The sequence below is a fragment of the Astatotilapia calliptera genome, chromosome 3, assembly GCF_900246225.1.
Source record: "Astatotilapia calliptera chromosome 3, fAstCal1.2, whole genome shotgun sequence".
NCBI lineage: Eukaryota > Metazoa > Chordata > Actinopteri > Cichliformes > Cichlidae > Astatotilapia > Astatotilapia calliptera.
The window spans coordinates 33,751,361-33,768,169 of NC_039304.1; the positions used below are offsets into that span (position 1 = coordinate 33,751,361).

The following is a 16,809-nucleotide window of genomic DNA, read 5'->3' on the forward strand; positions in this document are numbered from 1 at the left end:
TTGCTAGAGTATTTAAAAGTAGAATCGGAGGCAGAGCCTTCAGTTTTCAGGCCCCTCTTCTATGGAAACCAGCTTCCAATTTGGATTCAGGAGACAGACATTATCTCTACTTTTAAGATTAGGCTTAAAACTTTCCTTTTGCTAAATCATATAGTTAGGGCTGGATCAGGTGACCCTGAATCCTCCCTTAGTTATTCTGCCTGTGATTCTTCTTCAGTCACCTTTCTTACTCACTATGTATTAATAGACCTCTCTGTGTTGAATCATACTTGCTGTTAAACTTTGGCTCTCTTCCACAGCATGTCCTTTGTCCTGTCTTCCTTCTCTCTCCCTAACCCGTTGCAGCAGATGGCCGTCCCTCTCTAAGCCTGGTTCTGCTGGACGTTTCTTCTTGTTAAAAGGGAGTTTTTCCTTCCCGCTGTCGCCAAAGTGCTTGCTCATAGGGGGGGTCATTTGATTGTTTGTTTTTTTTCTGTATGTATTATTGTAGGGTCTACCTTACAATATAAAGCACCTTGAGGCAGCTGGTGCTTTTGATTTGGCACTGTATAAATATAATTTAATTTAACTGAATTGATTTGAGCTACAGCTGGAGTCCACTACTTGACTTGATGAATTTCAGTGTTTCAGTGTGCAGAAGACACCCATACATTTTTTTTTCTGTCATGTAGAGTCAGCATGGACAAGAAAAAGCCAGAGCTTCTCAATTTACTTAATGCAGCAAAACTGATGAGGCAAAAACATTTTGTCTTCCTCCACTCCTTCCTCCTGACTGTAAGTACAGTATTTACCATCACTTGTATTTTGAGAATGGTTTACTGTGTCAGCAGTAAACCCTTTGTCCGGGATCTGTTCTATGGTTGCTAAAGTTACTGCTTGACTATTAACCATGGTAACGGTATCTGATATCATTCTTCTTGAATATCCTTTGATAGAGTATTAGATTACATTTCTTAGGTAAATATCCCCAACTATATAAAGCCTTGTGTGTCCCCTGCAGTCTCAAATGAGCGTGAGAGACTCACAACTAATATTACATCAAGATTCAACAGATTCATCTGAATTTAGCTCTGCACTTAGGTTATAAATTAAACAAAAAATAAATTTTCCCTTTTAAATGAAGAGATCTGATTTGACTGAATGGCAGGTCCAATCATGTTTTTTGTGCTGCTTTTTGGAATGACAGGTTAGTAATTGTATTTATGTTCCTTTAATCCATTTTATGGTGTGTTTATTTTTGCCCAAGTGATCACTCAAAGTTTTTGGATCAGAAATAAAATCTTGCAATCTTGGAAAACATAATTTTCTGCTTTGCATTTTATTTATTTGTGTTTTTTTCATGTATAGGTGTGACTGCTCAGGTTGTCAGTAAGTTTGTGTCTTCTCAAAACCTTCTCTAAAGATTTGACTTTCATCAGTTTATCCTCAATTTATATCACATTTACACATGCATAGGAGTAAAGACTGAAAGCCAGCGATGAATGTTTTATATTTATGTTTCCAGAATATTAACCATATAGGCCTTTTCTGTCTTTTTCATGGTCTACCTAATTGCTTCTTAGGACCTCTTTACCCAACATCTGGAACTGCAAGCTCTGCGGTAGATGATGGAAGTTCTCCAAAGATTACCCTGCTAAGACCTTTTTTCTATTTTGGGAGGACATATAACAGCATTTACGTATGTAAAATTAACAGTAACAATTCATTTACTACATTTGTACCATAAAAATATTTAGCTGTCTAATTAAACTTCCTGCCACTAATTACAATATAAAACCTGGTTTGCAAAACAAAATCTGAATCTGTTTATCTAGATGTTGTGACAGGAAATATTCTTTTCTTTTCAATTTTTTTTTAGGTCAATCATAATGGACACCTAACATTTACTGGTCCACTAAGTGAATTTATAAGTCAGAGGTTCCCACAACGTATTTGCAAGAATGTTTTTATTTTCCCTTTTTTTTTCAGGTCAATCACAATGGACACCTGACCTTTGACGCACCATGGTATAGCTATGTACCCCAACTGATTCCAATGCATGGATTAAGAGACATCATCGCTCCATTCTGGACAGATTTAGACAACAGAGGAAATGGTCAGATCTACTACAACCAATACACCAGTGGCAGTGTTCTCCAGCAAGCTACACGGGACATCAATCAATACTTTCCAGGACTGAACTTTAATGCCAACTGGGTCTTTGTTGCAACTTGGTTTGAGGTGGCCTATTATCCCACAAGCGGAACAGTAAGTCAGCTTCCAAAATTTGGAATTAAATTATGTGCTTATGTGTGATGTGTACGTGAAAGTCTGTTGCCTACTAACTCAGGAACAGTAGGTTAGTGTAATCTAGTGTCATCTTCCAGACATAAAGACATGAATTCCTGTGACAGATTTCATACAAAGATTATTTTTCAATATTGTGCTTTTTTATAAAAAAAGTGATACCTGAAGATTACCTAAAGCATTTCATATTAAGAAACTAAGGTGGTTAATAGTAATTATCTGAAATCTAGACCATTGAAATTGAAGCACAAATTATGAATTAATACATTTGATACGGTGATACATGAAAAGTGTATCATAACAAAATTAGGTGTAAATCCAGCAGAACACTGATCAAACAGAACATATAGTAAACTGAATTCATATTTTCCAGCGCACTACTGTCCAAGCTGTGCTGATCTCTGGAGGCCAATATTCATTTGTGCTGATGAACTACGGTATAATAGCCTCAACAACACTGAGAATTCAGGTCAGACCTACTATAGTCAATACTCTGCATAGTCACTAATGAAAAAACATTCATTATTTCTAAATGCATTAATCATATTCTTGTGACTCACATTTGTAGGCTGGTTATGATACAATTGGCTCCACTCACTATTATGTCCTCCCTGGATCATTCACCAGTGCTGCATCAGGGAGTAACTCAAATTTTCGCCTTAGCAGCAACGTCAATGAACCAGGTCGCTGGGCCTTCCGGACAGACCATGGATCAACAGGCTGCACTTTTAATGGTAAGACCGCAGGATACAGGAGGCAACTGCTTCTGCAGCCTTTATGTTAGATATCATTACAGTCATGTGCAACTGTAAAAGGCAAGGCAACAATTCTAATCACAATGCATTCAGGTGCAATGAGGTTGAGGTTATTAACATCAAAGTCTCTGACTGTTTTTCCCTAATGTTGTTGCAATCAATAATTCATGAAGGAATTTCAAAGAGAAATCAGCTTTGAAATTATTAGTTGGAGGCTAAAAAACATTCTTTTTACCTGCTTAAAGGATGTTTAGCCCATGAATTCCGAGGTTTTGAAAGATTTTCAATGGCAACATATGGCAAGCAAAGAATAAAGAATGCTAGAGAGAGAAGCCATTCCCAACAAAGTGACTTATCCTAAGGCAGACCTACCCAAAGTGTGGGACCCGCCCCCTAGGGGGGGCGTAGAGCCATTGCAGGGGGGGGGCAGTGTTGCCAACTTAGCGACTTTGTCGCTATATTTATATATATAGTTTTCAGACCCCTTAGCGACTTTTTTTCTAAAAAAAGTTGCTAAAAAAAGACGTGAAAGCGCGTATCGCTTTTACTCTCAAAAAGCAGCGGGTGCTGTAACGCAGTCAGTTCTTCTTTTACTCTTTTACTCTTATGCTGTTTTGTGGATCACAAGGTTTAAAACTACTTATAAACACACACACACAAAGTAACTCCACCAGAGTGCCTATTTCGTGTCACTTTTGCCGGTCCAAGCCCGGGTAAAGGAGCAGGGTTGGAATTGTGACATTAAAAAAAACAATAATTGCTAAAAGAAATTTCATTTGTAGTTCTAAATAAACTCTAAATCCATTTAGGACGTTTTTTACTCACTTTATGTCTCTTCCACGATGTTATTTCTCTCTCCAACAACATAGGTTACAATTAGATTAGCATGACCAATTATGCAGATTAGGCGATGACGTCATTTAGCGACTTCTAGCGACTTTTAGGACAGCCAATAGCGATTTTCCTTACTAAGGAGTTGGCAACACTGGGGGGGGCACGGTATGAAAAGGGGGAAAAACACCCAAAACGCTTGGACACTGCTAGCACGGGGCGCCAACACAAACGCAAAGCAGGAGATGAAGCATCGCTGAATATGTTTCCAAACCAACTTCATTCTAAGCCAAAGACTAGAAAATATGGTGAAGCATATCTTCCCTTTGGCTTCACCTGCACAAGTGCCAAGGTAGGTCTCCCCTGCTTAATTGGTTTTACCTTCGTCGTGAGCACGCGCTGGGCTCTCCAAATCACGGACAAACAGTATCCCACATTCTTGATTTTTATTTCACAAACACTTGTTGTAATGACTAACTACTCCTGACATTTTGGAGATGTTAGCTCTTTATACAGTAAAGTTACAGCGGGATAAAAATAATATCAGGCTGATCCTGCCACAATTTGTCCCCCGGTTCAAATTACGAACAAACAGTATTCCACAGTTGTTTATGTTTTTGAACCCATTTTTCACAGAGAGGCATTTTTTGAAAAATGTATTGATAGCAATGTTGAATATTATTACACAGGAAAAAAACAGCTACACGTAAAATAATTACACCATGATGCCTCTGCCTTTCTAAATGGAGGGACAGTAACTGCATGTGTATATGTAAGCGTGTAAAACCTGAAGATAGTCAGATTAACAGTAACAGTATTAGTACAGTAGTAGTACAGCGTGACGTGAAAAAAGGCACATACCTTTGACGTTGCGTGACAAACTCTGTATTCATCGTCCACACTTAAATGCAAAAAAGGAGTTTTAAAAATCTCAGTTTTTGGTGATTCGAAACGCCGTTTACGTGTGAACGAAAGGCCCAAACGCACAGAAAGAGCTGCGTTTTCAAAAATACCCGTGTAGGTGTGGACGTAGCGTAAAAGAGTTAGTAGGTTTTTTTTTTATTACTACCTGTAATTTATTGCAGCTTACTTGTATTTGCTTAATTGTTTACTAAATGTTTGAGGTGTGAAATAAACAACAATGGAGCAAAATATGGCGGGGGGGGGGGCAGCCATTTTTCTTGTAAAACACAGGGGGGCCTAGCAAAAAAGGTTTGGGAACCACTGTCCTAAGGCAAGATTCACATGGACACATTGCTTAACACAGATTACCTATCACAGTTGTTAACTTCTTCATTTTGGTGCCAAACTGCATAAGGAACTATCTCTCTCACTCAGGATTTCCGCTGATAATGTGATCTGATTCGGTGGCGCCTGCGCTGGTGTTTGAAAAGTTTCATATTTCAACACAAGCACTGCATGCAAAGCAGATGACAAAAACTGAAGTGGATGCGGTTTCTCAGTACATTAGAGTTGGACCCTTTCATGCATGAATTATGACAACCTCAATCGGGATTTTTACTTTTCTTAAGTATTTTTATTCATATTTAGGCATGAAAAAAAAGATTTTTGAACTAGCATGTGCATTTTGAACTTCATTTTTTTAAACATACGTTTTTCATGTTTTTTAAACATGGCAGGGTATGGACTGACACATCAGTGTCCAATGTAGTGGTTTATGTGCAAGTATACCATCAACACTGACACAAATACAAGAAAAAAACCTTTGAATAGCTGTCCACTGTAGTGACCACCAATGTTCCCTCTAATTTTTCATGTGTCTGAGTGAACACACAAACTCCCTGAGCAGTCCCTTGGACCACTGTGAGCAACAGCAGATGTGTGCACTGTGGTCACGCCAGCATCTAATCTATCCAAGTTACATGGTTAATTAAAAGAATCAAATTACAGCTTTTACATTTATGTTAGACTACTTTTAATTGACTGCTTTAGCCCACTTACAATGAAAATTAAAATAAAATCTTGTTCATGACCTGTGTAGTATGTTAACACTATTGGAAGTAAAAAATAACTTGAACTCCAATTTTGAAAACACAACTTTCCTTTTTTTTTTTTCTTTCTTTCTTTTCTTTTTTTTAAATATAAAACTCTGACTTATATTATGAGTATGAGTCTGTGGTCTGGGAGAGAGTCCTGTAACTCTGTCTGCAAAATACAGGATATAATGACCAATGTTGGGCAATTAATTATATAGTTGCTTCTTCAAAAAAGTAACTGAGTTATGCAAACAAGACATTCTTTTAAAATAAACATTTCAAATTATTTACAGAACTATCAGGTGTTCTGCATCAAATTTGATGCCACACAAATTATTTGTGCCACTCCAAAAAATAATTTCTGTCCACTATGAGATAAAGGAGAACATCACAAGCCTGATACCTGCAGGCCTGACAACAGGAGATGTATCACTCCTGTAACAGCTGTAACATTTAGCAGTCGCTTCATTGTTCTGACACACACAAGAAAACTATTGACTACACTACACTACACAAAATTTGTGCTAAACTTTGCAAATCTCTCACATCTCACAACACCGCCATCACTCCTAAAACTTCCCCCCTTCCTAAACAACTAAATGCCATGTTGCCATATCATCTTTTGATTGGTTGACATGGTACATTTTTCGACCAATAGGAAAGGGTGGGTTTTTTATTTTTTTTAATTTTATTAGTATTTTCCTTAAATGTGTCAAATATATATTTTCTCATGTAAATGTCCACTGAGCTGTGAGCCTGGGGGCAGTAATGCACCTTAACATTGGTTGCCAACCAAGAAGAAGAAGAAGCTGTGAGCCATGAGGGAGAGGGTGAGTGAGTGAGTGGGTGTATCCCAATTCAGGGTCTGCAGCCTTAAAGTACGCAGCCTCAACGGTCCTCAAGGGCCGTGTACTCAAAGACCGTGTACTCAAAGACCGCTAAGGCCGGAAGTGTGAGGCTTGTGAAATGGGACGGTCTAGCCTCCGTCGCGCTGCCCAGGTTGCCTAGCAACCATGATAGCGTGAAACGTGTGGTTGACAGAAATGAAGGAGAACATATTTTGTTTATTTATTTGTTTGTTTCTACACAAGCTTTGTGTGATTTAATAAGTATCTGAGGCTGAGACCACAGGACTGTATAACATGATTGTTGGGCTTCATATCTGTACTGAACAGTCATATAAGATTAGCTAGTCAATAACAAATAGTTAATGTTGTTCATGAGACTAAAGTCAGTGTAAATATGAGATGGCCAATATTATAGTTATTATATTAATCATTATTAGTTATTACAGCAGTGAGTTTGAACTCTCAAATCAAATCACTTCTATTGTCACATCACATTTGCAGGTACACTGGTACAGCACATGTGAGTGAACTCTGTGTCTAATACTGAGCTTCAGTAAAGATTCAAGTTGCAGCTATTCATATGTCCTATCATCTTAAACCTTCACTCAAAGACACTCAAGTATCTTTGACAGTGTATATATAGATGTATTATATATAAGAGACAAATGTTGTTCCTTCAGTATGTTGGCATTACTAAATTTGACTCATTGCTTACATATATGTGTAAAAAGCAAATGTACAAGCTGTGATAACTGTTTCTGATAAAAATGAAGAGTAGACTGAAATATTAAATATTCCTTTATTGGGTGAGAAAGTCACACCATGTCTGTTGGGCCACAAAGTCTACACTGCCACTGCCTTAAAATTCAGGGAAATGAAGGACGCATTTCAGGGCCGCATTTCAAGCAGCCTTTGAATTGGGACAGCCTTTGGTGCGCCGCTGTGACGTAATCGGCCTTAAAATGCAGCCTTTAAGGCTGCAGACCCTGAATTGGGATACAGCCAGTGAGTGATTCGTTCCTCTATGATTCAGCACAGGAGGGAGGGGGTGAGCGAGTCCTGAGTGATTAGCTTACGCTTACGATTCAGCACAGGAGGGAGGGGGCGAGCCATACAGCTCGCTCTATGGCTGTATCCCAATTCAGGGTCTGCAGCCTTAAAGTACGCATCCTCAACGATCCTCAAGGGCCGCGTACTCAAAGACCGCTAAGGCCGGAAGTGCGAGGCTTGTGTAATGGGACGGTCTAGCCTCCGTTGCGCTGCCCAGGTTGCCTAGCAACCATGATACTAACCACTGGAAACGTGTCATAGCTTTGTTTGACAGAAATGAAGGAGAAAATCTTTTGTTCATTTGTTTGTTTCTACATGAGCTTTGATCATTCTCTGTAAGATTAAGCTCAGCTATTGAACGGCGTATATTTTAAAGTAAAGGCTTTAAAACCAAGTTAGTACAAATGTCACTAATGTCACATAACTTTGCCGACATGTGGCCAACAGTAATGTTTAATGTTCTTCGTTATTAAACATTTGCACATAAATAAGTGACATAATATTCAGTACTTAAAGTGTACTCTTCGGCCGCCCCTCATTCGCCGTTTTTTTCTGCAAATTTATCCACACCCATCGCCGCGCTATGCATTCTGGGATATGTTGGGCCACAAAGTCTACACTGCCACAGCCTTAAAATTCAGGGAAATGAAGGATGCATTTCATGGCTGCATTTCGAGCAGCCTTTGAATTGGGACAGCCTTTGGTGCGCCGCTGTGACGTAATCGGCCTTGAAATGCGTACTTTAAGGCTGCAGACCCTGAATTGGGATACAGCCTATGATTCAGCACAGGAGGGAGGGGATTAGTGAGTCCTGAGTGATTCGTTCGCTCTACGATTCAGCACAGGAAGGAAGGGGGTGAGTAGCTCAAATGTGCTGTTAGCATGTTAGCAGAGCGATACTACTGTGAACCGAGGAGCTATTGTCTTGATGTGAGCTTTTAATCAGGGTTTTTTCTTCCACTTCAGAACAGAAATTTTTTTGTTAAGATACTGGATGTTGTGTTTTTCTCCACAATTTTAATTATAAGCTAGATATATTGCTGCTGACAGCAACAGGGATGAGTCAGTGAGTCATTTGGGCTTATGATTCATGAGTCAGTAAAGTGATTCTCCAGTATTGAACGATTCGTTCATGATTCGCGCATCACTAATGCAGATGATCTCCAGCTCTGTCAATGAAACCATAAGACTAAACTGTAGGAATGTCTTAAAGACATAAAGACATGGATGATCTTCAATTTTCTGCTTCAAATTCAGATAAAGATAAGATTATTGTACTCAGCTATAAAACTCTTACAAACATGATGTCTAACTAGATGCACACTCAGACTGGGATTACAGTGGCCTCCAGTAACACTAAGAGAAATGTTTGAGTTGTTTTTGACCAGGTTATGTCCTTCGGTGCTCATATTAAACAAATAATTAGAATGGCTTTCTTGCATTTATGCAGTATTTCTAAAATGGGAAAAATCCTATTTCAGAGTGACGCTAAAAAATTTGTTCATGCATTTATTACTTAAAGTCTGGCCCACTGTGTTTCGTTATTATCCAACATGTTCTCACTCCTAAAGCGTAACATTTTATGCTAGGTGACAAATCGTCAACATATTACGTTTTCGGACACCCAACACGTTCCTAAATGACGAGATCGGAAAAATGAGGGAATATGAGAACCGTTTGGTCTCAATCTACAAATGTTTGCTTGGGAAAACACTATTTCATGCCATTAAAGTACTGGTTAAGATTAGGAATAACGTTATGGTTAGGGTTAGGGATAAGGTTAGGTTTAGGGCTGGAATACAGGGCTGGAATGTCTATTACCGCAGGACCGTCATTCCACTTGATTTCATCCATAACCCGGCGCGTACCATAAGAACACGGAAGGTAACCTTTCGCGCTCCTCAGGAACGCCGTGGGACGTGACAAAACATTGGGATGTTACGCCTCGGGAGTAAGAACGGTCTGTATTATCAGATTTTCCCAAAAACTCACTGAAAAGCATTGAGTTGATCCAAAATGCTGCAGTACGGACAGGGACTAAAAAGAAAGAACATATTTCTCCTATCCTAGCTTCCCTTCTTTTGCTCCCTGTTAAAGCCAGATTCAAATGTAAAATTATTGTCCTCATATAGGTCTTGAACAATCAGGCCTCATCTTATCTTAATGAAATCATAGTGCCGTATCCTCCCAACAGAGCACATCTCAGACTGCTGTTAGGCATTGTTGGATTGTTGCAGTGGTCTCTCTGTTATTTGAGGGTCTTTAGTTTACAATATAAAGTGCCTTGAGGCAATTCCTGCTGTTATTTGACAGTACATGAAAAAAATGTAAGATAAATGTCTGGACATCTAACACAAGGCATAAGGGACATTTCATTTTATTCTTTTTAAGGTGAATTAGTGCAGCTGGGTGCTTCATTCTGGAGTGACAGGACCTGTGCACAGAAGTGCACATGTACCTCAACAGGCCTGCAGTGCCGCAATGAGCCGTGCTCCTTTTCACAGATCTGCAAGCCAGCTTCCTTCCAGTTCTCCTGTCAGACAGTGCCAAGAGGAACCTGCACCATAAGCGGTGATCCCCATTACGACACCTTTGATAACACAGTGTTTCACTTTCAAGGCACTTGCACGTATGTTCTCTCTGAGCAATGTAATAGTGGACGGCCCTACTACAGAGTAGAAGGCAAAAATGAGCACAGAGGCAGTACTCAAGTCTCTTGGACACGACTGGTGAAAGTGCATGTCTACAATGACACAATTGAGCTTGTCAAAGGACGTCGTGGTCAGGCTAAGGTTGGTCATTTTGATTCTGGATAAATTCTACACTTTATGACCAGATATACTTTTCTCACTTGATATATTTGCTGGTTTTTTTACAGGTTAACGGGAACTTTGCATCCACTCCATTCTCCCTTAGCAATGGCACCGTGCAGGTTTATGATTCAGGTTTTTCTGTGTTTGTCAGCACTGACTTTGGTTTAGTGGTGTCTTATGACACAAATCATTATGTCCAGATCAGCTTGCCATACACTTACCAGAATGGTACATGCGGTCTTTGTGGAAACTTCAATGGCATTCGTAGAGATGACTTTCAAACTCGTGACGGTGAGGTTGTGAGCTCTGATGTGGTTTTTGCTAACAGCTGGCAAGCATTTGGAGATGATAAACCTGGCTGTGGGCCACAGTGCGGAGGTCTGGACTGTGCTGTTTGCACTGTAGAAGAGACAGCATTGTATAGCAACACTGACCACTGTGGTATCCTCAGCAGTAGTTCTGGACCTTTCACGGTTTGCCATCAGCAACTTCCTCCACAGTCCTTTGTGGACAGTTGTGTGTATGATCTGTGTGTAGGAGGAGGGTACCGACCTATTCTCTGTCAAGCCCTAAGTGTGTATGCAAGTCAGTGTCAACAAAGTGGTATTCGACTACCAAGTTGGAGGACACCTGGCTTTTGTGGTATGTTAATCACTTTTTTTTTTTTTTTGCATTATTTCAAAATATTATTGTATTAAAATTCCACCGATGTAAATATCGATGTTGTTGTCTTATTCCTAGAAATCCCATGTCCAGCCAACAGTCACTTTGAGTCTGAAGGCACAGGATGTCCACCTACCTGTGTTAATCCCAACTCTACCCATAACTGCCCTCTACCTCCCCAGGAAAGCTGCATCTGTGATTCAGGCTACATCCTCAGTGGTGGGGTCTGTGTTCCTCACGCTGAGTGTGGCTGCAGCTTAGAGGGCCGTTACTACCGCTCTGGACAAACTGTAATATTAGACAAAAACTGTGGGAGACGTTGTAGCTGCAGTTATGGCTCCATAACTTTCCACTCTCAAGGTTGTGGCCCATTTGAATCATGCAGGCTGGAGAATGGAGAAGGAAGATGCAGACCAAATAGCTATGAAACATGCTGGATCAGAGGCCCAGGGTCATATCAGACATTTGATGGACTGACATACCAATATCCTGGGACGTGTCGATTGACACTTGCCAAAGTTATGGGACTGTCCAGTCACCCACACTTCATGGTGACAGCAGAAAAAGTGCCAAGAGGCCAGCAAGGTTTTGCACGAATTCTGCATTTTGAAGCAGAGGGGATACACGTATCTATTGAGATGGCAAGGAACAGTAAAGTGAAGGTAAGTGAATGGAACACTTACTTAAAATTATGTTCTTCCTTTAATATTTATTTATGTGTACACAGACTCAATACTGTTTAAGTCTTGTTAACTGCAAAAAACTGGATGATCCTGCAGGTTAACGGTCAGCTGATCAGGCTACCTTTCAGCACTACATCCAACCGAATCCAGATCTTCCACAGCAGCATTTACAGTGTCATCATTCGCACCTCCTTTGGTGTAACTGTGCAGACAGTCTGGCCTCACTTTGTCCGTGTCACTGCTCCTGGTGTCTACAATGGTTCACTGGGTGGACTCTGTGGTAATTACAATGGTCATCCACATGATGACTTCAATACACCCAACGGTGTCCTGGTCAACAGTTCTCAGGACTTTGGAGACAGTTGGCGAGATGGCTCTCTGGCTGCTGACTGCGTTCAAAGCATGAACCAAAATTCTACAACTAATTACAATTCTACTGAGTACTGTGGCATTCTCAGCTCACCAGATGGGCCATTTGTACCCTGTTGGTCTGTGGTTGACCCGAGCCAGCAGGTGGATGTATGTGTGGAGATCATGGGGGGCTCTAACAATCCAGCATCAACTCTGTGTGGTGTCCTACGAGATTATGCACTAATGTGTCAACAGAAGGGTGTTGCCTTAGGACAATGGAGAAATGCAACTGGCTGTGGTAAACATTCAACTGTTTTTGAATTAATTCTAGCCATGATCTCCAAATGTTTAAAAATGCTTTTTTATGTTAACCTGTTTGTTTTTCTCCAGCACTAACCTGCCCATCAAACAGCCATTATGAACTCTGTGGAAGCTCTTGTCCTTCTGCTTGCCCCAGCCTCTCTTTCCCCTTCACCTGTGATACTGTGTGCCAGGAGGGCTGTCAGTGTAACAGTGGTTTTATCCTCAATGGTGACCAGTGCGTTCCACCAACATCTTGTGGATGCTATCATCAAGGACGCTATCACCAAGGTGGTGAGCAGTTCTGGGATGGTGAAGAATGTCAGAGCTTGTGTACCTGTAACGGAAATACAGGGAGCGTCCACTGTACTCCCAACTCCTGTGGGCCCCAGGAGTCCTGCCGTGTGGTGGAGGGCGAGTTTGGCTGCCATCCCAACCTTCATGGCACCTGCTCTGCCTCTGGAGACCCTCACTATATCACCTTTGATCGCAAGGCCTATGACTTCCAAGGAACCTGCCGCTATGTTCTGGTGACCCTCTGTAATGCCACTGATGAGCTCAATCAGTTTTCCGTGGAAGCTAAGAATGAGGCATTGAATGAGCGTCCACTTTCAATAGTAGCTGAAGTTTTTGTGAACGTGTGGGGCTACAACGTGCATATGTCAAGGGACAGAAGAGGTTTGGTACAAGTAAGTAGTTAGTGATAGTTCTCATTCGATGATTGTTATGAACAATTTCAGGTGTATGAAGTAAATGGCAGCTACATATATTTTAGGGATATTTTTACTGCTGTGAATGAAAAAAATAACAATTAAAAAGTAGAAAAACTACCCACTGATTTTCTTTGCATATCTCTTCTAGGTGAATGGAGTAACTAGAAATTTACCTATTATCTTGAATGAAGGTAACGTTTCTATCTATGCAACAGGATCTCGTATACTTGTCAGCACTAATTTTGGCTTGAGTGTTACCTATAATAGATATCGTGCAGTGTTTATCTCCGTACCACCAAATTACAGGTACAATTCCCACCCGTCAACGCTGCAGTAATTATTGTTTGACATGCTTTAAAAAACAGGATAATCCCAGCTATATAAATAATTTATTTACTAATAATTTATCCTTATGAAACTAACACAAGGACTATTGCTAACTGTTGTCATCAACAGAGAAAAAATATGTGGACTTTGTGGAAATTTCAATGGAAATCCAAATGATGACTTTCACACACCATCTGGAACGATAGTCACATCTCCAGATGAGTTTGGGAGAGCCTGGAAGGTGCCAGGCAACTACACGTGCAATGATGGCTGTGGCTCCTCCTGTCCACAGTGTGCCAATGAACAGCCTGCTAGAGATCAGTGTGAGGTGATACAGGCAGCTGATGGGCCCTTCAGTTTCTGCCACGAGGAGGTGGACCCGGCGCCATATTTCAACGACTGCGTGTTTGATGTATGTTTGTCAGGAAATCAAGGCCACGATCTCTTGTGCAGTGCCATTGAATCATATGTCAGTGCCTGTCAGTCTGCTAATGTTCGAATCTATCCCTGGAGAGAGAACACCACCTGCAGTGAGTCAACATGTCATTATATTTTATTTATATCTAAATGTACAAGAAATTTGCTAACCCCTTCAGAAATAAAATGTCCAATAATTTTACAATACTCACTGTATCCACACTGTATTACATTAAAAGTGGTATGTCTGACTAGTGCCATTTGTCACGTTTCTCACTTATTAAGCACTGGACTGTCCAGCCAACAGCCATTATGAGCTGTGCGGTACTGACTGTGGCCACACCTGTGCCAGTAGCATTGATGAAACCTGTGAGCAGTTCTGCTCTGAGGGATGTTTCTGTGATGAAGGCTTCATCAAGAGTGGGACCAGGTGTGTCCCAGTGGAACGCTGTGGCTGCCAGTATGACGGATTCTACTATGATGTAAGACATATTAAAGTCAATAGTAAATACTCTTTGAAGTAATTCCCTTCAAATCAGCAGAATCAGCAGACTTTCCCTTCTTACATTTAGAAAGCTTCGTGAAGTGTTTTGGACTGTGACAAAGCTTAAAATTCAGAAATATATATTAAACAAACAACAGAGTCTATTACAGCTCAGTAATAATGTGGTAATATTGAGGTAACAAGGTGGAAACAGGAAGATAAAAACTAGATATATAGCAAATAATTGCCACTTCATTTCCAGAGTAATAACCAAGTGATCTAGTGAGTACTATTACATTTAAATCTATGTAATAACAGACCATAAATTATAAGTGATAATATGGATACAAATGTATGTACATGAGCTTAAAAAAACCCAATTAGTAATAGTATAGTCACATTTACTAACAATTAAATACATTTTTATATATACTAACCTCATAATAATAGGGTAACAAGATACTAATATGATTTTAAGTTTTAATGTTTTGGGATACCATTACCATATTGCCATAATGCTGGAATGAATCCTGTCTCATCCACCAACATTCTTTTTTGTTTGACAACAGTATCACCGTAAATATTATGTTTAAATCTGATATCTTACCTGGAATCAATGTTGGTTTCTGTTCAATAACCAAGAAACAAGGCTACAAAATGCAAACTGACATTACCTGGAAACATGTGGTAGTTTAGGTCTAATAACCAGGAATCAGGGCTGCAACATGGAAAAAATGTTAGTTCCATGTTAATAACCGAATAAAATCCAAACCAAATGAAAAATTTCAGGAAGCATGATGAATACCTGGAAATGTGGTAGTTTCTATGAAATAGCAAATAATAGGGGTTGCAAAATGCAAAACTACAGTTTATAGTTTCATATAACTGAAATCTTAGGATCACAAAAAAAGGTCTTCATTTGCTATCATATATTCAGCATAGCTATTATGACTGTTTTATATTACACCACTAAAAAGAAAATAATTAATATGTAGCTATACAAGCAGAATGATGCTCTAACTCTTTAAACTGCAGAATTTTGGGGGGGAACAAATCTGTCCCTAAATAAATGAATGCATTAAAACAATCAGTTGAAGATTATACAGCTACATCAGAACAGAACAATTTCTTGAAATTGTGGCATTTAGCATCTGTCCTTTCTGTGGGAGAAAGATCAACAGATACGACTAGTTGCTCTGTCACAATATTTAGTACATTAATAGTTGCAGTTTGCAGTGATCTAGCAATTACTGCACTAAATCACCTACAATTAATGAAAACAAAATCCTTCAAAATGGTATTTTAAGAACTATATTTGTTGTATCAATTTGGCTATGATTTGGTGTGGTGTGGTTCACAGGCTGGCGAGTCCTTCTGGACAGATGGTTGCTCACAGAGATGTGAATGTCACGCTCCAAATGACCTGCGATGTTCTGCCTCGTCTTGCACTCCTGAACAGCAGTGCTCCATCAGAGACGGCCAGCTGGGCTGTTACAATGCTACCACCTGCACAGTATCTTTCAAAGGTATCGTGTACATTTTCCCTGCTATGCAGATGATCTCCAGCTCTGTCAATGAAACCATGAGACTAAACTGTAGGAATGTCTTAAAGACATAAAGACATGGATGATCTTTAATTTTCTGCTTCAAATTCAGATAAAGATAAGATTATTGTACTCAGCTATAAAACTCTTATAAACATGATGTCTAACCAGATGCACACTCGGATTGGGATTACCATGGCCTCCAGTAACACTAAGAGAAATGTTTGCATTGTTTTTGACCAGGTTATGTCCTTCAGTGCTCATATTAAACAAATAATTAGAATGGCTTTCTTGCATTTTAATTTGAAAAATCCTATTTCAGAGTGACGCCAAAAAATTAGTTCATGCATTTATTACTTAACCCTTTAAAGCCGGTCGGAGCGGGCACGCTCTGTGTTGCATAACTATTTTTAAATCCCGGTAGCACTGCAACCACATAAGCTAGCACAATAATTTTTTTTGCATATGAAACCGGAGGAGTTGTACTTACATCTTATGCCACCAGCTTGTCCTAAGTCACAGTTTCCTTCCACATATAGCTTTGCAAAAACTGCATAAAAAGCACTTGCAGCAACAAAAACATGATATTCCAGAAACACGCTTTGCTGATTCGATCAGCTGTTTGTAACACTTCCTACGTCCATCAGCGCGAACTATCGCATGTCCGCCATGTCCTGCCCAAAACCGGAAGTGATGTCATTTTCCGGAAATGTAGTTTTTTACCATCAGGGCCTTATGAGCCTATAC

At 39.9% G+C, this 16,809-nt stretch overlaps 2 protein-coding genes across 2 annotated transcripts in view; both read left to right on the top strand.

Moving 5' to 3' along the window:
- LOC113014369 (IgGFc-binding protein-like) overlaps positions 1-16,809 on the top strand; it is a 99,192-nt gene that overhangs the window by 61,379 nt on the left and 21,004 nt on the right. The window contains exon 40 of the mRNA XM_026155840.1: positions 15,879-16,044. Coding sequence (XP_026011625.1) covers positions 15,879-16,044 — 166 coding nt within the window. The remainder of the gene's footprint in view (positions 1-15,878; positions 16,045-16,809) is intronic.
- LOC113019363 (alpha-tectorin-like) lies at positions 1,884-13,452 on the top strand. The gene is made up of 8 exons (XM_026163025.1): positions 1,884-2,247; positions 2,660-2,755; positions 2,855-3,020; positions 10,159-10,559; positions 10,646-11,222; positions 11,322-11,905; positions 12,023-12,575; positions 12,668-13,452. Exons 1-8 carry the CDS (start codon positions 2,035-2,037, stop codon positions 13,276-13,278), a joined length of 3,201 nt encoding a protein of 1,066 aa, XP_026018810.1. The 5' UTR covers positions 1,884-2,034; the 3' UTR covers positions 13,279-13,452.

What these genes read in the sequence shown, in the direction of transcription:
- LOC113019363 (XM_026163025.1), top strand. Translation starts at nt 2,035, where the DNA reads ATGCATGGATTAAGAGACATCATCGCTCCATTCTGGACAGATTTAGAC. An exon ending in GACGTCGTGGTCAGGCTAAG is followed by an intron (nt 10,560 to 10,645) that starts GTTGGTCATTTT and finishes GTTTTTTTACAG; the next exon opens with GTTAACGGGAACTTTGCATC. An exon ending in CAAGGAACAGTAAAGTGAAG is followed by an intron (nt 11,906 to 12,022) that starts GTAAGTGAATGG and finishes ATGATCCTGCAG; the next exon opens with GTTAACGGTCAGCTGATCAG.